This window comes from Bubalus bubalis, chromosome 8, assembly GCF_019923935.1.
Source record: "Bubalus bubalis isolate 160015118507 breed Murrah chromosome 8, NDDB_SH_1, whole genome shotgun sequence".
In the NCBI taxonomy this organism is placed as follows: domain Eukaryota; kingdom Metazoa; phylum Chordata; class Mammalia; order Artiodactyla; family Bovidae; genus Bubalus; species Bubalus bubalis.
The window spans coordinates 86,369,279-86,391,225 of NC_059164.1; the positions used below are offsets into that span (position 1 = coordinate 86,369,279).

The 21,947-nt window shown below is 36.6% G+C and overlaps 1 protein-coding gene across 19 annotated transcripts in view; it reads right to left on the reverse strand.

The window, feature by feature from the left end:
* CADPS2 (calcium dependent secretion activator 2) overlaps positions 1-21,947 on the reverse strand; it is a 591,939-nt gene that overhangs the window by 129,080 nt on the left and 440,912 nt on the right. For 15 of the 19 annotated variants that reach the window (XM_045166445.1, XM_045166444.1, XM_045166437.1 and 12 more), the window contains exons 14-17: positions 19,843-19,944; positions 8,217-8,280; positions 5,067-5,190; positions 2,968-2,988 (exon numbers count right to left, since the gene is read on the reverse strand). In XM_045166445.1, coding sequence (XP_045022380.1) covers positions 2,968-2,988; positions 5,067-5,190; positions 8,217-8,280; positions 19,843-19,944 — 311 coding nt within the window. The remainder of the gene's footprint in view (positions 1-2,967; positions 2,989-5,066; positions 5,191-8,216; positions 8,281-19,842; positions 19,945-21,947) is intronic. The other 4 variants (XM_045166442.1, XM_045166438.1, XM_045166443.1 and 1 more) reach the window with 1 other exon arrangement.

The window sequence follows — 21,947 nt, forward strand, 5'->3', positions numbered from 1 at the left end:
ACAATAGCTGGATGAAATAACTCTCTTCCGTGTTAGATCATATGGGTTATAAAGAAAAATAGGGGAGAATCATTCGGGGTTGTAGAGAAGTGGCACATTTTAATTACATTCAACATTTGACACTTTAGAAGTGTCAGGGAAAATAAAGATTTAGTTTCTGGAGTCCTCTTAGCCTTCCACCAGAGACCTGTGCTGTCCAGTTCGGCAGCCACTGGTCACTGTGATATGGATGAGTAGCTACTTCTCATGGAGGTGTGCTGGCAGAGGATCCACTGGATTTCAAAAACATCATAGGAAAAAAAGAATGTAAAATATTGTAATAACTGTGTATACTGAATATATTTTTTGTACGGTAGTATTTGGATATATTGGGTTAATAACCTATAATCTTAAAATTAATTTCACTGCTTTTTTAAATACCTCTTAAAAACAACTACCAAAGAATTTTAAGTTACAAATATGGCTTTCATTGTATGTCTATGGGCAGCAATGTTCCATTTCATATGTCCATTTTAACCACGTGCAAAATGGAGAGGAAGGAAGATGCAGGGAAAATATGAAAACAGCTTAATAGGTAGACAGTGGGTTCTAATCTTCCACTTACTAGCTATGTGACCAGAGACCAGCTCGTAGATAATTACCCCTCTGCTTCTGTTTTCTAAAAGGTAATAAAAGTAATATTTAAAATAAAAGTAATATTTACTGTAAAGAGAGGTTGTAAAGGATAAATGGATCCATGTAAAGTGCTTAGAATAGTGCCTAGCATGTAACTGTTTCCTCTTATTAAATATTATTTTTGGAAAAAGTGATTGTACAAATAACCCTTGGCTTTTGTGATGCATGTGAGTGGTTTCTCAGAAAATGTCATGACTTTGGATCAGACAGCCCTGGAGGCAGGGAAGCCAGAGGAAGAGCATGGAGGGGGCTATGGTGACTGAGGAACATGGGTGCAAATCTCAGGTCTGCTGAATTTTAATCGCAGCATGACCTCATGCAAGTTGCTGACTTCTTCTAAAGTCTCAGTTGCCTCATCTGTAAAATATTTATTTTGAAGAGCAGTTTAAGAAACTATTGAAGCAGTATAAATGAAAAACCCCTGGGGCAACAGGCAGGTCAATAGACGACAAAATGATGACAAACCCTGGATGAATTTTATTCTTTGCGTCGTACAAACTAACTAAGGATAATGATTATAATGCTCAAGAGAGTACTATTTCAAAGTTTTATCAAGCTTTTAAGCTCCTCCACATGCAACTGATACTCTCATTTTTACTCACTGTTAAAAGTACCTCCAAGAACATTTACTAAGCAACCCTGTTAACTTGCAACCCAATGAAACTAGAAGAATATAACTACATTTCTTAAAAACCTCTCTTTTGTTACTTCAGAACAGTCTTTCATGGAGGGTAACTTTCTCTTCCATTCACTTAAACTACTGAGACTATACCGATTTTTTCTTCTCTTTTCTATGCAAGCATTTAAGTTTTAAAAACTCTTTTTCCCAGAGTCTGCAGCCTAGACAGCTGAGAAATGGCAGGGATGTTAAACACAAGTGAAGGGAAGACTGACTTTTATCTGGTGGAAGTGAGTGCACAGGGGACAGCAAGTTTCACAAGTAGGGCAACTGCCTCTGCTCCATTCTTACCAAGGCGAACTGTGACCCCGTCTCATTTCACGGGGGCCGAAGCGTAGCCACTGTAGGTTGGGGATCAGGATACCTGACTCTAGTCCCAGCTGGCTGACTTGTTTACTCTATGGCAAATGGGAAAACCACTAACAACCCTGGAGTTCTTGTCTGCAAACTACGTAAAAACTATTTTCAACAGAAATGTGGGGGATAAAATGCTCTCAAAGGTTTTGAAAAAGTTTGTTAAAGAGCATGGGACTGTGGCTCTCACAATGGGCTGTCATGAGAAGGGAGGAGAGTCTCACATTCTTTTCTGAATTCATTTTTTTCTAAAGTGCACTTCAGCGATCATTGTAGGTGTGTTCTTTCCCCTTTTCTTCACTCTGAGTGTTTTGTTCCTGACACTTTCTGAGGTCAAATACTGGAAGAGAATTGAAGGTAGGAAAAAACAAAAATGAAATAGTGTCCTGAATGGAAAACTTCAGTTAAAAACAACCCAAGTAAACTTGTCTATAAGACCGCATGCAAAATTTGACTAAGATGAGAAAACTAGCATTAGAAAGGTCCATCACTTGTCTCAAGCACCTTTGTTTTCAGGTGGAACTAACTAATGGCCCATTTGTCTCTCTCCAAGTAGTGAGTATCTACTTTGTGTCATGGGCACAGTACTGGGTGTAGGAGACAAAACAGTGAACAATTTCAGTAGAGACATTGCCTGCAAGAATCTGAAGCAGAGATGGATGGGATGAACTCACAATGGCCCCTAATTAAATTAATTACAATGGGAAAAAGTGGTATGCACACACACAAAAGTAACAAAACCTTTAAAAAACCATAGAGACCTGGAGAAGAACTCTTTCCCAGCAATTTCTTGAGAATGGAGTTTTATAACCTCTGCTATGATGAACAACTTGCGAAGGTAAGAGCAGCTTACTTTTTATTTAACAGCATTATATGTTTTTAATCTCAGGTTATCTTCCGGGAATGATGAAAGGAAGATGGTCCTTTTTTCTAGTTGTAAGAGTCCTTCACATATTGGCGACAGCTCCAAATAAGATTAGTGTACATGCTTAAAACCTGATGCATAACATTAACACAGCCTAACATGTATTGCTTTGAACTCATATCAAAAAATATTACTGAACTTTTGCAGAGATAAATGGCCTGTATTTTCCCTACAAAGCATTAGCAATAGCTCCAACAAAAGTCAAAATCTTTTCGGTATCTTATTCAAAGTGATCAAACAAGACCCCTGAAAGGGAAAGAGCTATTCATCCATATCAAAACACAACACCACCACGTTAGAAATAACGGCACATGCATGCACAAACATTTATTACCTGTTTCCTTTTCTGCTGGGCCTAAAACATAAGAGAAGAAAATTAAGGAGAAAAGCAAAGTCTATCCATGTCACTCACTTGCATAATGTAAAAGCAAAGAAATCAGCCCACTTCCAATTTCTAACTTAAAGTTGAGTTTGTTCTTGGTCTGATCCTAAGTATGAAGCAAAACTCTATTTTTGAAGATACAAAAAAAGAGGGGAAAGGGAGAAAATGAAAAGCATAAAAGTTTTCCTTTTCTAATAAGCATGCATTTTTTTTTGAAAAGAGACTGCTCAGCAGTCCTACCTGACAAGATTTCTAAGATCCCTTTTCTAGAATGTTCTGAGAGGGATGACTCCAGAAAGGAACAGGTGGGAGAATTCCCTGCTCCCACCCCACTGGACCCTATTTTAGGCTGTCCTCTAACACAGACTTGTTTTTGTGTGTGATTCAGAATAACCATTTCTTTCTGATCACATTGTTAATGTGTTTATTTAGCTGATTAATGAAAGAAGCCCATGGTTCTGCATAAATAAAAGAAAGTTTTTCATTTGTCCATATTAAAATGGACTCTACAACTAGAAAATAAATACAGAAATAAAATTAAAAATATATGGCATATTTTTTCAATATTGTTGGATAAGGTAATGGTCAAAAATATTAACTAAAATAGTTAAGACCAATGTTGGATAAGATAATGGTCAAAAATATTAACTAAAATAGTAAAAACCAAAAGGATTCTCAAAGTTTTTTTGTACAGGGTTCATAATATTTGGATAAAACAATACTGTGTTTGCTTAGGTTATCCACAAGTTTTTTCTCTTTGCCAAACTTGAAAGTTTTAGTATCTCTATTTTTATATAAATTCTTTCAATCCATGTTCACAAAACCCAAAATATTCCCAAAACATGAAAATTGTTTGGATGAGTATTGAAAATGTGAAAACCAATCTGTTTCTACTTTCCCCAAATGATCTAATATTCATCGCTTTTGCTTTAACACAACATGATATCATAATTAATGATGTTAAACTCGTAACTAAGGAGGTCTCATGTTGTTACTCTCGTGATATAATATTGGTTGCTATAGTGATGGGATGGCTTTTTTGTTAATCACTCAGGAGGTTGGTTATCACGTGCTCGTTAGAAAGCCTGATCAGGTTTGGAGAGAAAAAAGGATATAACACAGCCAATTATAATAATCTATTTCACCGTCCCAATTTTGATGAATCTATCATAATATCAACTAATAAACTTATAATTCATTAAGTACACTTTTATATTAGAAGTCATTAAATTTTTTTCTAATGGACAATTATTTTTTATTTTTAGAGATAACTATTTAACACCATAAACTTTTTCTTCCCTAAGTTAAAGCTACATGTATTACACAAGCTAGTTTTATGATAATTAGAGAATCTGAGGTCATTTCTATTGCTTTTAATTATATCAGTCAAAGGACGGTTAGATAAGAGCTGATTGTGTGACTTCGCCACAAATTTCAATCTATGTAATTCTAAGCATCTTAAACCTTAATGAAGAAAATGAATAATTATCCTTAATGAATAAAACCTGAAGAAAGAGAAAAAATGCACAATCCTCTCAAGAGATCTAATCTTTCAAATGCATCAGTATATTGTAAGCAATTAAAAGTTGCAAGAACATTCTATCAGTTTGTTTCAGCCCTCACCATAATCAACAAGTTTCCTCTTTTCTCTGAGAGATGCTGCAGAAGCGAAAATGAAATTATGTAACACTATACTGTTACAGACCAAGAATGAATACACTGCCCATCCTTTAAATGTTAGACATACTCACTGTAATGTCAAAAAATACAACCCATGAAAACACGTTTTGGTTTCTTCAAAACTCAAAATAAGAACAAAGGACAACTTAAGCACGAATCCCGGGTCTTTCATTCAAGCAGAGTCCCAGGAGGCATATTAAAGCAATGAATAGGAAAAAGCTCTTCAGTTCACCAGCTGAGATTTTAATGAGACATTTCCCTTTGCCATGGCACAGGTTTGTTCAGGGAAGGAAAGGACTTCTCACAGAAAATGCGGTTAATAGGCATTGTTGGCTCTCACGGCCACTTCAGCAATTGCTCACTGCACTGACCTTCTATTTTGGCGTATTCTGTGAGTCTCGTGTAATTGATCAAGGCAGCTTTCTCAAGACATTTTCTGACCACTTTTTTCACCTCTTCTGCTGGTATGGGAGTGGCAATATCTTTCATTAAAACCTAGAGAGAGAAAGAGAAAGACAGAGACTGTATAGAATATGAAAAGCAAGTACACAAATTGTCCTAAACGTTATTAGTAGGAAGGGGTCCTAGGTAACCTCGGGGGAGGCAATGAGTAGGCACTTCACAACTGCGCAGTAACCTCTCAGTCTTGGCTCCTCCTGTCTAAGCCTCATGTAAGGACATCAAAAACTCCCATAGGCCAAGCAACCATTCAGTGTGACTGTCACTCTTCCTCCAGGGAAACACAAAGCCACGAGAGCAGCTGTTTCAGATGAGGGTTACGGTCCTTGGGACGAAACTTTTGTCCTTGTGCAAAGTTTACCTTGTACATCCTTGATTTAAAAGCCTTAAATATTTGGAGCAATATACATGAAAACACAAATTCCATTAAAATAAGCACTATTTACAGACTCTACAAAAATCAAGATCTCTACTCTTACTAATTTTACTTTATTTTGATCTGCTGGAGGCCGGGGAGGGGGGGGCAAAGGGGGAGACTTCTTTGTCTTAGTGAAATGAAAGGACTATTAAATGTCAAAACAAAATGAAGCTTTCTGAAATTTAAAAAAAAAAAACAATAAAAAACTGATTACTTTCCTAAATTATTATTATGGGTTCCTAAATTATACTTTTAGATTTTCCATTTACAAGTATTACTGTTGGCAAATGGAAAAAGCAATTATATACAGAATTCAAAATATAACTCAGTTAAGTACTTTTATAATGACTCCTTGACAGTTTTACTTGAAACTTTCCTAGTGATAAAAAAACTGCTTACAGTAAGTTTTAATTATACAATTAGTCAAACTCTATCTTCCCTATAAGTAATGTGATTTTTCTTGCTTTGCTTCCATTCAAATTCTACAAGATACAGGTATAGTAAAATCTTAACATAAAGAAGACAATACTTTTGTAAATGTTCTTATTACTCTATCAGTCTTTCACTTTGAAAAAAATATTAAAAGAACATGAAGACATCCATTTCATGCTTCATTATATCATTCTATTTTGACCAGCCTTGGCACTAAGGATTTTATAATCTCAAATTCATTCAATTATTCTAGCACTGGTGCCCCTTGACAACATGTTTCCATCTTGTCAGGCAAGGTTTCCTTCTTAAAACAGCAAATTTTATCACTTAAAACTTCCCTTTCCTATCAAATTAAAATTTCTTCATATTCTCATATTAAAAATCTTTAACACACTGACATATATTCAGCACTTTAACTAGAACTGCACATTAGACTCTTTATTACCACACAGAAAAAATCCTTCTGCCTACAGTTAAAGCATTAACAGGCACTATTCTTTTTAATGTGATTACTACTAAAATTTAAGATTAGACTTCACTATTAGACTTTCCCCATGGTGCCAAGCTTTCAAATAACAGGAACAGCCTTAAAATGTTAAAATCAGGCAGTATTTCATAGTATCTAGAAGCTGGACACTGTCTGAGGTGTGTGTGGGGAAACTGAATCTCCTTTCCTGGAGAAGTACAGATAAAGGACTGGCAAGTGCAAAAGGGAGGCACAACATATGTTTCATGCTTCCTCTCCATGTTTATTCAAGGCATTGTAAGTATCGACAATTCACACACAGATTTTATTTTTCTAAGATGTCAGTAAGTACAGACATGAAAATGAAGAAATAGCCCTTACCATTTCCTCAATTCAGTAAGAGACATGATCAGTTACTATAATTGAAATAAAGGTCACTGTTCATTCTGCCACCTGTCAGTGTAGGGCATGAGGGCATCTCTGCTATTACTAACTCTTCCCTGCTGGGGGAAGGACAGTAGCTCTGTCATGGAAACCAGCACATAGCCAGGCTGCGCTGGGTACCCAGCATGGGATGCCGTTCTAAAAACCAAAGCTGCCTTTAAAGACTTCTGTCTCATCAACAATACCTTAATGCATAGGATGAAATGAAAACTATGAAAAGTCTGAGTTATATGAAGCTTTTAATATTATAAACATTCTAGTAAAATAATTATGACAATAATATTCACAGTGATCAAGGATAAGACAGAGATAGACATCAACACTAATCTGTATTCCAAAGATCTCACTTCAGTCATCAGTTCTAGCTCTCCTCTCCTAAACCCTTAAATCACTGAACACTGTCTCCCCTTTTTGCTTTTTCAGAGAGGTGCGAATAAATAATGCATTACCTGGAATTCCTTGAGCAGAAAAATCAGTAAGAACAAGTGCTCTGAAGTCAACAAATCAAGACTAGAATAATCAAATCATGAGACAGAGATGATCGCTAGATATACTTTTTAATATGGATAAGGAATAAAACTTGTCCACATTACTCAACTGCTAGTTTCCAACTAGCATGTGAATAGTTTAATAGATAAATGAAATGATATTTCCCTTTCTCACCTAATCTACCACAAAAAAAAGCAGTGGAGAATATACTTTCATTAATAAATGATTTTTAACATGGATATAAAGCCTTATTTGCTGTTTACTTTTCATATACTTATATAATTTCATGACTTCTATGATCATCAATTTCTGTCATTTGTGAATTCACTCAAAGTAACACATATATTGAATTGAAATAAATTTTGAGACAAATTGAGAATGAAAGAAATGATATGTGTGTGAATATTAAATGCTGAGAACTCTTACAGATATGAGGAATATGACAGGTAGGAGTACAAATAAGGGGGGATAATATAAGACAACTGTAAAGTCTGAGAAACAGATGATTATATTAAGCTGAAATAAAAAATGACTATATTTCCTGAGGGGGTGGGGAAGAGGTAGGAAAAATGGATATTACCAAAAGGATGCTATAAACTCAGGATGGCAGTGGTGTAGGCTTCAGAAAGGTTTTGGAGAAGAAAAGGAGGATATAGAAGAATTTGAATGTAGTAAGAAAAAGTGATAAACTGATGAAATGCAATAAACCTAGAAGATATCACACTCCTAAGCAATGGGGCCGGCGGCCTAGTTCAGTAACTATACAGCCATTGAGAAGGCAAATAGTACTTACAGAGTCATGTTCAAACATACCCTTTCAAGTAATGAAAGCGTTGCTTTCAGCGCACCCTCAGGTCGTCCAAAGGGAAAACAGTATCTTTTAAAAAAGGAACAAAAGAGTCAAACATGTAATATCCAAAAATGCTAAATAATTCCCTTTTCGATTACTTGGCATTAATTGGACAACAGTAAAACATGGTTAAAAGGGCACTGACCCATGCAGGAAATTTTTAACTGCTGAAATTTATATAGTCCCATGATTTAAATGTCTTAAAACGGTAAAGGTATAAACTGTGATGAAAAAGATTCTCAAGTTTCGGTGATACAGGTACATTGAAAAATACGGTAATCAAAGCGGATTCCCTAAGGTCCTATAAAGGAAACTTAAAATGCATTTCCTTCTCATTTCTTGTTTAAGTTTTGTTATTCAAACTCTGTGATAAAATAAAATGATTTCCCCCACTTCTTCGTGTATTTATGTGTGATTTTAAGATGGAAACCCACACCACATATCTAACTTCTGTGGGAAGCAAGGTCCCAGCTCCCCACCTTTCCTCGTATTTACCAGTCTCCGCTGGTTCATTGCATCGTCCCCCCAGCCCACCCCTCCTGCCTTCTGCAGCTCTTTTGCCAGAAGTCATTTATCCAAAGTATTTCTAGTCCCATGTAATCCTCATACACATGGATAACTGGAGGGCAGGCCATGTGGATATTCTGAAATGAGGGTCGGAGCTGGGAGGGTGCGTGGGCTCCTCATAAGTCAGCTGCCACATGGTAAGGGCAGGTTTCCTGCTTTTTACAAGGGGTCCCTCTTAGGGTCACTTTCCACTTAGAGAGCACAGAATGTCAGCCATTTCATCCTGCAGGAGCGCCTCCCTTGGTCACTTAGGTTCAGCAAAGCCTCCTTCCTTGATCTCTTCCACTTTCCACCCACCCCCGCGCCCCTCCCCCAGATCAAGTGCTTGAGGCAGCTGGGCTATCGTGGCGCCATTTTGCTCTGACTTAGACACCTTCAAACTAATAACTTGGAAAGTTTACCCATTTCCATGTCTTTTGCCATTCATTACCCAAGGGCTCAGTAGACATATTTTCTAAGGCATAATTATCATGGGAATGATTATTTTTCACACTGTAATTTGAAGAGGTTTCCCTCCAAAGCACACAGAGTTTAAACTCAAGTTCTTTTATTGGACCCAAATTTTACACGGAAAGACTGATTCCTCACAAAGAAGTAGTTGAATTTATATTCAGATTAGGTTTTAGTTTTGCGAAACTTTCATTGGTGTCAGATAAGTGCAAATAAGTGTCATATAAATCTAGCCACTCACATTTCTCCTTAGAATACTGTGCATTATTTTGTTTACTGTTAAAATTTTCCTTCATTTAATCTTGCCTCTCTGCACCCTCTTAACCCTTTGCCCCACCCATACATAAAAAATATCACCAATTTATTTTGACAGAGTTCCCTGCCCCCCACTCCCACCCCACTGGTGCTTTTCTTTTGAGCATTAGCAAATTAGGAAAGTAGCTTTAGTCATTTTGTATACCATAAACCTTAATCCATGTTTAAATAAAACACAAATTGGGTTCTTGTAGTCCCCTCCTCCTGCTTAAAATCTTTTCAGCATATTTGCATAATCCACCCATTGTCTTTCCTATTGTTTATTTCCATTAACCTGTGGGTGACACATTTTATGAATGGAATGTTACTGATCCGAAGATTACATTTAGCATTTCAGGGCTCTGAGGTCCCACTGGGTATGTTCTGAATTAGCATTAGCTGCCCAGGATGTGTAAATAATTTAACACATTTACAGAGTACAAGTAATCCTGAATCAATAAAATACAGAAAATAACTATACAGAAGCTTAATTAATCCTCACAAAACAAGTTTGAAAAGAAGGGAATCATTTTGTTCTGCTTTTCAGGATAAATATTTTGGGTTTTTACCACTTTGATAACTCTCTAATAGCTAAGCAAAGTGAAAAACACTCAATTATCAAATAAAATTCAACCAAGTTTAATACTTAATCTGAATAAATTAAAGTCACCCTGATTTTCACTTTAGTCAATTAATTACACAGATAAATGAGCCTGCATAGATCTGCCCAATGATTAAACTATTTCTTTTCTTTGAATTTTAAATTAAAAATTTAAATACAGTATCTATTTTTATCAAAGTTACATATGCACATAGCCTAAAAGGAAACTTCTTCTAAGGGGATTTTTATGAAAAACCTGTCTGTTTTTGTCAGTTCCATCCCACTTTTCAAGTAATTTCTCTAGGAAAACATGTTCTAAACTTTTAGCTGATTCTTTTGGTATTTAAATGTCATATCCCTGACCTACATGAAAACATTTCGAATTTTTAATTTTCCAGTTTTAGATATTATCCTACTAACTTCCCACAATGAGAGAGAAGTACTTAACTTAAAAAAATAGATTAAGAGGTATAAGTGATATAGAATGAACTACACATATTTATAAAGTATTCAATTTGATAAATTTTGACAATATGTATGCCTGGCATACATGTGTGAACCCATCACGACAACAAATGCAATATTCATATTCATGACCCCCAACGTTTCCTTCCAACACCTGGGGCCCAGGCAACTGCTCATTTACTGTCATTTAGTTTATATTTTCTGTCATTCCACGTTAAGAGAAATCATACAGTATGAACTTTTGAGGTCTGATTTCTCTCAGCTGTTTTGATATCCTTTCATGCTATTGCAATGCATCAACATTTCATTCCTTTTCATTTCTCAGAAGTAATCTAATACTTTTTTTTATCCATTCTTTGTTGATGGTCACCTGACTTGTTTCCATATTTGGCTATTATGAAAATGCTGGTATAAATATTCATATCAAAGTCTTTCTGTGGGTATATGCCATCACTTCTCTTGCGGAAGTACCTAAAAGTGGAATAGCTGGGTCATACCTTAGGTGTTTCATTTTTTAAAAATCACAAACTATCTTACAAAGTGAGTTGTATCATTTTATAGTTCTGTCAATCAGTGTGGCTTTAGGTTATAGTTCCCTAAAGAGTAATGATGTTGAGCATATTTTTATGTGCCTTTTCACCATCATACATCTTCAATGAAGTATCTGTCAAAACAACTTTCTATTGGGTTGTTTTATTTCTTATTGTTTTAAGAGTTATTTATGGGGAGTTCCCTGGTGACTGAGGAGTCTAGGCCTTTACTGCTGTGGCCTAGGTTCGATCCCTGGTCAGAGAACTGAAATTCTGCAAGTCATGTGGTGTAGCTTAAAAAAAAAAGTGCTATATATTATTGATAGAAGTCTTTTGAGGAATATGTATTGTATAAATATTTTCTCCCATTCTGAGATTCCCTTACAGTGTCTTTGGAAGATCAAAAGTTCTTAATGTTGATAAAATTCAAGGTAACATCTTTCCATTTATGAATCATTATTTCGGTGTTTCATTTAAGCATCTGTGCTTGGTCCAGTGACACAGATTTTGTTTTCTATGTCTATCCATCTTGAATTAAATTTTGGACCAAGTGTGAGGTATAGATCCAGGTTATTATTTTACATTGGGATATCCAATAGTCAGTTTCATGTGTTGAATAAAGTATACTTTGCAAATTATTTATACATTTGTTGAAAATCAACTGACCATATGTATGTGAGTCTATTACTGGACTCTACACCACATTAATTATTGATTTTTGAGTACATAGTCTTGCCTTGCTTTTGAACAAAGGTGGAAAACATTCTCCTTTTCTACCATTAAGTATGATGTTAGTTGTAGGTTTCCCATGATGCCTTTAACAGCTTAAACATATGGCATGCGGTAACACTAATTATTTTAATACTGTTGTTCACTAATTCTATCTTCAGTGTCATTTTCACTTTTGCTTGTATTTATTCTCTTAATTGGTTGTAGTTTACTATTTCTTTGTATGCTGAGAATGTTAGACTGGATGTTAGACACTGTTGCTTTACCATATTGGTGGCTGAAAACTTTTGTATTCCTTTAAATATTCTTGAATTTTGTTCTGGAAGGCAGTTAAATTACTTGAAAATAGTTTTATTATATGAATCTTGGTTTTAAACCTCCTTAGCAAAGACCATGACAGTGTTTATTCCAGGGCTAATTTTTTTTCCACTACTGAGGCAAAATCGTCTGTATTCTACCTGATGCTCATGATTTAGGCTTCTATTTTAGATACTAAAAACTGAAACTAGCCCTAGCTCTGTGTAAAGAAATCCCTTATAATCCTTTCCATAATTCTTTGTCCAACTTTGAACAGTTTCTTCACAGTGATGCACAGATCACTACTTAGCTGAAGACTCCAGGGGGACCCTCAGCAAATAGCTGCAGGTCTGTCTACTCTCTCCTTTAGAACTTTGAGTTGAAAACTCTGGCTGCCTTACACTTCCTGGACTCTCAGCTCTGTCTTCTCAAGTCAGGGTGTCACTGGGATCTGCCCAGATTCCTCCTTCCTGGATCATAATCTAGAAACACTGACTTGGTAGTGAAAGTCTCTCGGTCGTGTTCTACTCTTTGTGACCCCATGGACTATACAGTCCATGGAATTCTCCAGGCCAGAATACTAGAGTGGGTTCAGTTCAGTTCAGTTGCTCAGTGGTGTCCCACTCTTTGCAACCCCATGAACCGCAGCACGCCAGGCCTCCCTGTCCATCACCAACTCCTGGAGTCCACCCAAACCCATGTCCATTGAGTCAGTGATGCCATCCAACCATCTCATCCTCTGTTGTCCCCTTCTCCTCCTGCCTTCAATCTTTCCCAGTGTCAGGGTCTTTTCCAATGAGTCAGCTCTACTTATCAGGTGGCCAAACTTCTGGAGTTTCAGCTTCAACATCAGTCCTTCCAATGAACACCCAGGACTGATCTCCTTTAGGATGGACTGGTTGGATCTCCTTGTAGTCCAAGGGACTCTCAAGAGTCTTCTTCAACACCACAGTTCAAAAGCATCAATTCTTCTGCACTCAGCTTTCTTTATAGTACAACTCTCACATCCATACATGACCACTAAGGTAGGTAGCCTCTCCCTTTTCCAGGGGATCTTTTCAACCCAGGGATCAAACCCAGGTCTCCCACATTGCAGGTGGATTCTTTACCAGCTGAGCCACAAGGGATGCCCAGGTGAAAGTGAAAGTCACTCAGTCATGTCTGACTCTTTTCGACCCAGGCCAGAATACTGGAGTGGGTAGCCTTCCCCTTCTCCAGGGGATCTTCCCAACGCAGGGATTGAACCCAGGTCTCCCGCATTGCAGGTGGATTCTTCACCAGCTGAGTCACAAGGGAAGTCCGTCTAGCTAGGGCAATTAAAGGGCCTCTTCATTGTCTCCCATCTCTTAGGAATCATTGTTATTCATTGTCTTACATTTACTAGCTTGAAAAGCATTTTTTCCCCCACATATTTGATCTTTAAAAAATAGTTTCAGGTGGAAGGTAAATATCATCCCATTATTCCATCTTGGATGTAAAGTTGCTTTTTTTAAAGCCCACTTTGTACCACCCTAAACATAATTTCAGTTCCTCCTACCCTTCTGATGCAGTTACATCATTTCTGTGGGTTAGATCTAAATTCACCATCTATGTTAATTATATAAATGTCCTGGATAACTGAGATGTATTTAATATGATTACTTTCCATGTGCCACTATTTTGTTTATAATTAATACTTTGCTAAATTTGTCTCTTTTAATTTTGTTTTTATATACTTAGTCTAATACAACTTCTCTCGTCATGTTAAAATATCTCCGTGGTCTGTCACTTTGACCTACTTGAAGAATTTTCTGACCTGCTTTGGTCAGAACTATTTCCTTTCTAGGCCCAACTCCACTTTGGGAGTCTCTACTAGCTACCACTATGAAGATTCCTTCCTCTCTCACATTGATTTCGTGTTGCAGGCATCTTAATTCTCCCTCTTTGTCTTGGTAAATTTCATTCTCCAGAAAGGAAATATGGGAAGCACATGTTTTCAAAGTATCATTATTTTATGATATCCTGAAAATATCATTATCCTACCACTACCCTTAATGGCTTCCCTCATGGCTAAGACAGTAAAACTTCTGCCTACAATGCGGGAGATCTGGGTTTGACCCCTGGGTGGGGAAGATCCCCTGGAGAAGGAAATGGCAACCCACTCCAATATTCTTGCCTGGAAAATCCCATGGACAAAGGAGCCTGGTAGGCTACAGTCCATGGGGTGGCAAAGAGTTGAACATGACTGAGCAAATTCACTTTCTTCTTTTCTTTCTACCCTTAATGGAGACATTTACTAGTATAGAATTTTAGGCTGGAAATAATTTTGTTCTCAAAATTGTGAAGTCACTGATGCATTGCTTTCTGAATATCAGTACTGCTCCTCCCATCAAAATGAAAGCTAAAGAAAAGGATCATTTAAAGAAATCTGTTCACTGCCTGGCACATAGTAGGCTTTAATAAGTTATTGTATGCGTCAATGTAATTTTTTAAGTTATCACATAAGGTGTTAATTTTAGATGAACCTGGGAGATACATATACAGGAACTTTCTGTCCTCTCTCTGCAATATTTCTATAAATATAATTTCAAAATAAAACATGAAATAAATGTACAAAACAAAAAACTGTTGTAGAGTAAATCAGTGTTGAGAAGTAATTTTGATTCTTGATTTTTTTGTGCTTGGGGATCCCCATTTTTATGTCCAAGATTGTGAAAATTCATAAGAACATACTCTAATGAGTGTCTATTTTAATTCATTGTGCTTGGTACTCAATGAACTCTTTTAACCTGAACACTTATGTCTCTTAATTCTGGAAAATTGTTTTGAATAACTTTATTGATAATTTCCTACCTTCAGCCTTAACTATTTCTGGAATTCCTATTATTTATGATGATGAAATCATGGGAGAAATATCAATAACCTCAGATATGCAGATGAAACCACCATTATGGCAGAAAGTGAAGAAGAACTAAAGAGCCTCTCGATGAAAGTGAAAGAGGAGAGTGAAAAAGTTGGCTTAAACCTCAACATTCAGAAAACGAAGATCATGGCATCCGGTCCCATCACTTCATGGCAAATAGATGGGGAAACAGTGGCTGACTTTATTTTTCTGGGTTCCAAAATCACTGCAGATGGTGACTTCAGCCATGAAATTAAAAGACGCTTACTCCTTGGAAGGAAAGTTATGACCAACCTATACAGCATATTAAAAAGCAGAGACATTACTTTGCCAACAAAGGTCCGTCTAGTCAAGGCTATGGTTTTTCCAGTGGTCATGTATGGATGTGAGAGTTGGACTGTGAAGAAAGCTGAGTGCAGAAGAATTGATGCTTTTGAAGTGTGGTGTTGGAGAAGACTCCTGAGAGTCCCTTGGACTGCAAGGAGATCCAACCAGTCCATCCTAAAGGAGATCAGTCCTGGGTGTTCATTGGAAGGACTGATGTTGAAGCTGAAACTCCAATCCTTTGGCCATCTGATGTGAAGAACTGACTCACTGGAAAAGACCCTGATGCTGGGAAAGATTGAAGGCAGGAGGAGAAGGGGACGACAGAGGATGAGATGGTTGGATGGCATCACTGACTCAATGGACATGGGTTTGAGTGGACTCCAGGAGTTGGTGATGGACAGGGAGGCCTGGCGTGCTGTGGTTCATGGGGTTGCAAAGAATCGACACCACTGAGTGACTGAACTGAACTGAATGATAATGAAATGCCTAAGCAGATGCTTCATTTTTCCTGTCTTTGTAGAGCTATCCCTCAGTATCTGTGGGGGATTGATTCCAGGACCCCAATGGATGTTAAAATCCACAGATACTCATTTCCTTTATATAAAATGGTGCAGTACAATCAGCCCTGTATACGTGCAGATTCAGCTAATCCAAATCGATCCAGCCAGGGATGTGAAACCTGAGGACAGGAAGGGCCAACTCTTTTCCTATTTTCCTATCCTTCTCACTCTCCTACTTTTTGGAAGGTTTCATTCCCTTAATTTCTCAATAGTGTGTACGTATCGTTTGTGTCATCTGCATCAATTTCTAAGAGCTCTTATTTTTCCCTAAGATTTTTTTTTAAATCTTGTTTTTGTTTCATAAACACTCTATATTCTCAAATCTCTCCAAATATATTAATAATAGATCCCCACCACCTCCTCCACCATTTTTTTCCCCCATATAGTCTGTTTTTTCCCCAAGTTGCTGTTTTGTATTACTTGTTTGGGCTTTGAGTCCTACAGTAAATGCTTTCCTCAAATATCTGAAGCCTTACCTTGGCTGTCTGATCATTTTCAAAACTGCATTATTAAATAACTGAACAGAAGCTATACACACCTAGGTGGATATGTGTAGACTATGGTCTTTGCTGACAGGGACTAGAGCTGAGCTGTTTTGTGGGAGTCTTTATTTTTCACAGCTTTAGGTCTTTTCTCTTGGGCTAGTCAGAGTCCCAGGGGAAGACACTTATAATATGTATGGAAGATGTAAGCCTGTTTGCCTGCCTGCCAGCATTTTGGGTGCCAAGTGCGTGAGGTTGAAGGAGAAGGCTGTGATTCTCAAATTTCAGAATAAACATTTATTTAATCCCCACGTTTCTATATAATCCCGAATTCCAACTGCGCCTGTTTCCTCCCCTCCTCCACCTCACCCCAGGTACCCTCTAATTTTACCCTCTCTAGGGAAAAAACCTGCAGTGCTCTGCTAGGGAAGGGGAGGGGCAGCAGCCTAGCTGATGAGTTAGAAAAGAGATCTGGGGATCTAAGTGTCTTAAGCAGATTTACAGCAAATCGTCCTACTCTTAATTTTCAGGAGGGTTTACAGCGGGCAGTTCCAAATGTTTTGGCGATTATATGACATAAATCAGATTGCTTCTTTCTTTTTCCCTACTTCCAGTTTATGATCCAGTTTTTCCTGGGTGGCTAAATTAGATACCACCCATTCATCTGACTTCCACATTTTAAACTTTTTTCCATTTTTTCCTCGTTTACTCTTGTCTTTGTAGGTTTCTATCTTCTGAAAAATACTGTTCTGTTGTTTTGGTTAGGTTCTGTTAGAAAGCTGAGCCAGACATGCATTTAACCTGCTGTCTTTAACCAGAAGTCCTGCATTTATGTTTAATTTAATTTGCCTTACTTTATCTGTGTCTTTGAAATTCATTTCTGAAACACAGTTGGGCCTGAATAAATTTTTTATGCAAGAGTTATTAATAGTACTCTGGTTACTTCTTTAGTGTGAGCTGATAAGTAATTTATGTTCTCTCTAAATTTTAATGTATTGATAAATGGCTAAGGAAGATCATTTGATAGAATCCTTAGGAAAATCTTCATGGATAATTTAAGTATGCTTCCAAATTTGTCTATATGGAAACCTAAAATTTCCTCTGTTTTATTTTAACCTCATTTCCTCTCATCCAGTTTTCTATGGACTCAGGAAAGACAAAACATAAAATTTATACCAACTCTAGATATATCAAAAGGGAATATTTTCAGCCCAAAATATCTAGAGCAGTTTGGTTTAGCTCTTATCTTTAGTATATCAAAGAAATAAAAATGAAAAAGAATTCGAGTACATCTTTACAGACTTTACACAGAAAAGTAGAGAAATAAAACTGAGAGAGAGAGGAAATGAATACAATAAATGATGTGGACAGTAGTCATTCTGCGGGCTCAGATGGTAAAGAATCTGCCTGCAATGCAGGAGACTTGGGTTTGATCCCTGGGTTGGAAAGATCCCCTGGAGAAGGAAATGGCAAGCCACTCCAGTATTTTTGTCTTGAAAAAGTCCCATGGACAGAGGAGCCTGGCAGGCTATAGTCCATGGGGTCACAAAGAGTCGGACACAACTGAGCAACTGACACTTTCACACTTCACAACTCCTTTTGTGGTGGTAGGCTCCTTGGGGGGCTGGTTCTGACCAGGCTGACTCAATCATGGTGGTCCCATCGCTTGTCAGTGAGTAAGCACCTAGTGCATGGGCTTCCTCTGGCCCCTGGGCTGGGTTAAGGACCAGGCCTATGACCTATCTGGGGCAAATGAGATATGAGAGGTGGTTTGCCAGGATCTTCTAAGGCAACTTTCCATCTTAAGAGAGAATCACAGAAAGAGAGAGCCTCTACTAGCTTCCTTTTAAACCTCCATGTATAAATGTGAGGTCAGGAATTCCTGGTCTTGCTACCCATCTAGGGCTAAAGCTACCCCATGAAAAAAGACAGCCATGTGAGAAACACAAAGAAATGGAGCTCTGGCTACTAACTTCAGCCTGTACTGAAGTTCACCTTATCTGAGAGCTGTGTGTAAGTGAACATATGCATCTATTTGTTTAAACCAATATGAGGTGGGATCTGTTACTTGCACATGAAAGCACTACAAGTAACCATGGAGACTTATACAGCTCCTGATACAGATATTCAACTGAATGGTGAGCTGTGTCTCAATAATGCCAACAACAGAACAACTACATACTTTCATTAAATGGCATACACAATGAATATAATGGTGTCTATACAACCTGAAAGATACTAATTTTGGCAGCAAATGCATAAATATCCTCTGCAAATGTGTTTTCTAATGTGAATTTATTGGCCTTTTGGACAGAATAATTCTCATAATTCTCCAAAAATTCTGTCTCATGCATAGCATTTCTAAATACAGCACTGAATGTCTGACCCAGGCCCAATTATATGAGAAAGTAAATCCTCCCTTATTCACTTACCTTAAGTTGGTGGTACCAGCTCCAGCTGAAATCACTAATGCAGGGAAACAGATGAATAGTATATCCTATGATAATTTTTTCCTTCAGGATCATTTTAAAAAATCACAGAGTCTAAGGTTTTCATATTACAAATAAGGAAACTGAGACTCAGAGCAGCCATACACTGTTCACATGGTTAATACAGTGTTTTCAAACTGTTGAGGGCAATATTAACTAAATTTATTTTTCAATAAGTTCATACGAAATGATTCCAAATTACATATCCACAACATAACAGATGTGCTATAAGATACAATACATTGGCATGGCAGCATTTTACAGGATCTGATGATGAGAGTAATAGAAAAAAGGCATAATTCTGTTTTTGGCTGTTAAGTTCTATTAAGCCCTCTATAATCAGGGAAAAAAAGGAATATTATCAAGATATTTATCTTTCATCCTGCACGTTTCTTAGTGTCAGTACTTCAGTTTTTTGACTGAGAAACTGTGCCAGGTGCACTGTGGTCCTTATTCTCACAGAATGTAAATAAAAGGATAACTAAGGACTTAAGAAATATATGTCCTTACTAGGTGATGGGTGACTAGGGCATAGTACAGATGATGAACAATAAAAGACTTCAGGTTTTCCACTCTCTGCTGGAATAAATGAGAAAGTCTCCTTGCCTGGTGATGCAGGAGGAGGGGGTAAACGTGCCCAGAGCTGACGGAACAGCTTATGCAAAGCTGAGAAGACAGTGTGAGCGGAATGGATATTGCAGGGAGTGGGGGCTACCTAATGAGTTGCGGAAATTGAAAAGGCAGGCTGAGAAGGAGACCACAGATGGAGGAATGTGTAGATCATACCTTGCAAGCAATGGAGGAGAAGCTAACTGATAGTACTTGAGCGGTAGTAGAACAACATAATCCACATTTGTAGGAGATTAGAAGATTGAGTGAATTAAGCAAGCAAACACTTGTACTAATGGAGTACATACCTGAAATGGCTTATCTGATTCTCTAAAAGGGAAGAGAGTCTTTCTTTTATCTCCTCAAATCTCTCTTTTTCTTCCACGGAAACAGTTCCAATTCCATCAGGCCTGAAAGAAAAAGTAGAATCAGTAATTTTAGTGATAGAAAATGAATATATTTTATATTTTTCTATTTCCCTGAAAAATCAAAATAATAAAGGAAAATGCACATTGGCTCACAGTATACATAAAGCTTATTATGTCTACAGTGAAATTTTATTGGAGGTGTTTGCAGTTGTTTGCTCCATATTTTGACCTGGAATGAATGGAAGGCATTTATTCTCTTTTAGAGAGCCTTCAAGGCAAAGGATAACAATAAATAGTTTGCAGATCCAGAAAACAATAACTAGTCCTTGAGAATGGCAATGAAAAGTGTTTTATAGTGATACCAAACAGTTGACCAATTAAATATCCTGAATGGAATTATTATAAAGAATATACTGAGTGTCAGCTAAAATGTCTTAACTGCTTCTCTTCCAAATAAAATTTGAGCTAATGTGAAATTAGAGATTTAATTTTAATTGCTATACAGAAAAGACATTTTGGATGCGTGTAGTGATTTATTGCTCTTTTTGTTTAAATATAAATTAAATATAAACATTTGAATGAAAACACACAGAGAAGAAAGTCTACCTATGTTTCAAGATTTTTGTGCTTAACCAAATAAGCTTATGAAATAAGGTGATGACCGAACAGAAGTATTCTTTTACTAAGAGATTAGAATTGAAAATATAAAATATACCTAATAGCATGGATTCAGAATTTATTCTGTATCAATTTAAGTATCTGGTAGTATAGCACTCATCTAAAATTTTCAATATGTGAATTTAACTGTCTTTGTTAAAAACACAGAAAAAGATACAGGACTTTTGCATTAACTTTACATATTTATACAATTCAACAAAATGAATCTTTCGCATTTCTTAGCACCAATCATTCTTTGTCCAATTAACTTATTTTTTTTAAGATTATATTTTAATTCCCAAAGACTTATCATTTGAACTTACTAATTTTTCATGTTTATGTATAAAATAGGTAGAAGTGAGAATTATGAAAAAAATGGATATTAAAAATAACTTTCCCAACAAGATTTGTATTTGTTGTTCCAATTGTTTTCTACAAAAGGATCTATGCATATGTGTGTGTGTGTATATTTTTGATACTTATAAACTAGTCAAGTAGGATAAAAGCAATTAATTCAAAGATTATATCTGAATCAGACTGGCTTAAAGACCTTCTATTCGTATCAGAAAAAACAGCTATCAGTAAAGTCTGAGAATTTTTTTCTAAAACAGAGTAAATAATTTATTATTTGAGAAAGTTTTATCCTGCTTGAATTTATGTGTTGAAAATATTACCTACAATTATATTTCATTCTGATCCATTGAAATGCAGTTTGAAAGTTAACCAAAAAAAAAAAAAAAAAAACACTAATGGCAAAATATTGGTCTTTCAAAATTTTTAAGAAAGAAAAAAGAAAATCTGATTTTAAATTCTGGAGCAATGAACTATGAGCTAGCCTCAATGGTTTATAATAATTTAACACTGGATTTTTTCACATGTTTACTTTGGAGTTATTACTTATCGAGCAAATTACAGCACAAAACCCAGACTATAACCCAAGAATGACTATTACCAATGATCACAGAAGTTGAATTGGATAGTTTTATCTATATAATTCATTAATTTGGGAATGTGGGTAGACAAAAACTATTAACTACATTGTTATTATTAATACATAGCATAAAAACTCTTACCACCAACTTGTAGGTGATTATTTCACTAAATACACCTATGCAAACTTGATGAAAAAGAGCAAAGCCCTTATCTTTTTTGTTCTGATGACTGACACAGCCCTTGATGTGGCTCTCTGACGGATGCCACGTGATTATATTTGAGTGAATTTTACTGTTTGTTTCAACTATCCAAGGAGACTAACCCACAGTGATAGTATACGTCGTCAGGTGATATGAAACTTCACTGGGGACATCGCCTACTGACTGAATGGAGCCAGGGGTTCAGTCGGCAAAGAGTGAGAAAAGTTAGTCAGGGGGATGTCGCTTGTGTCACCT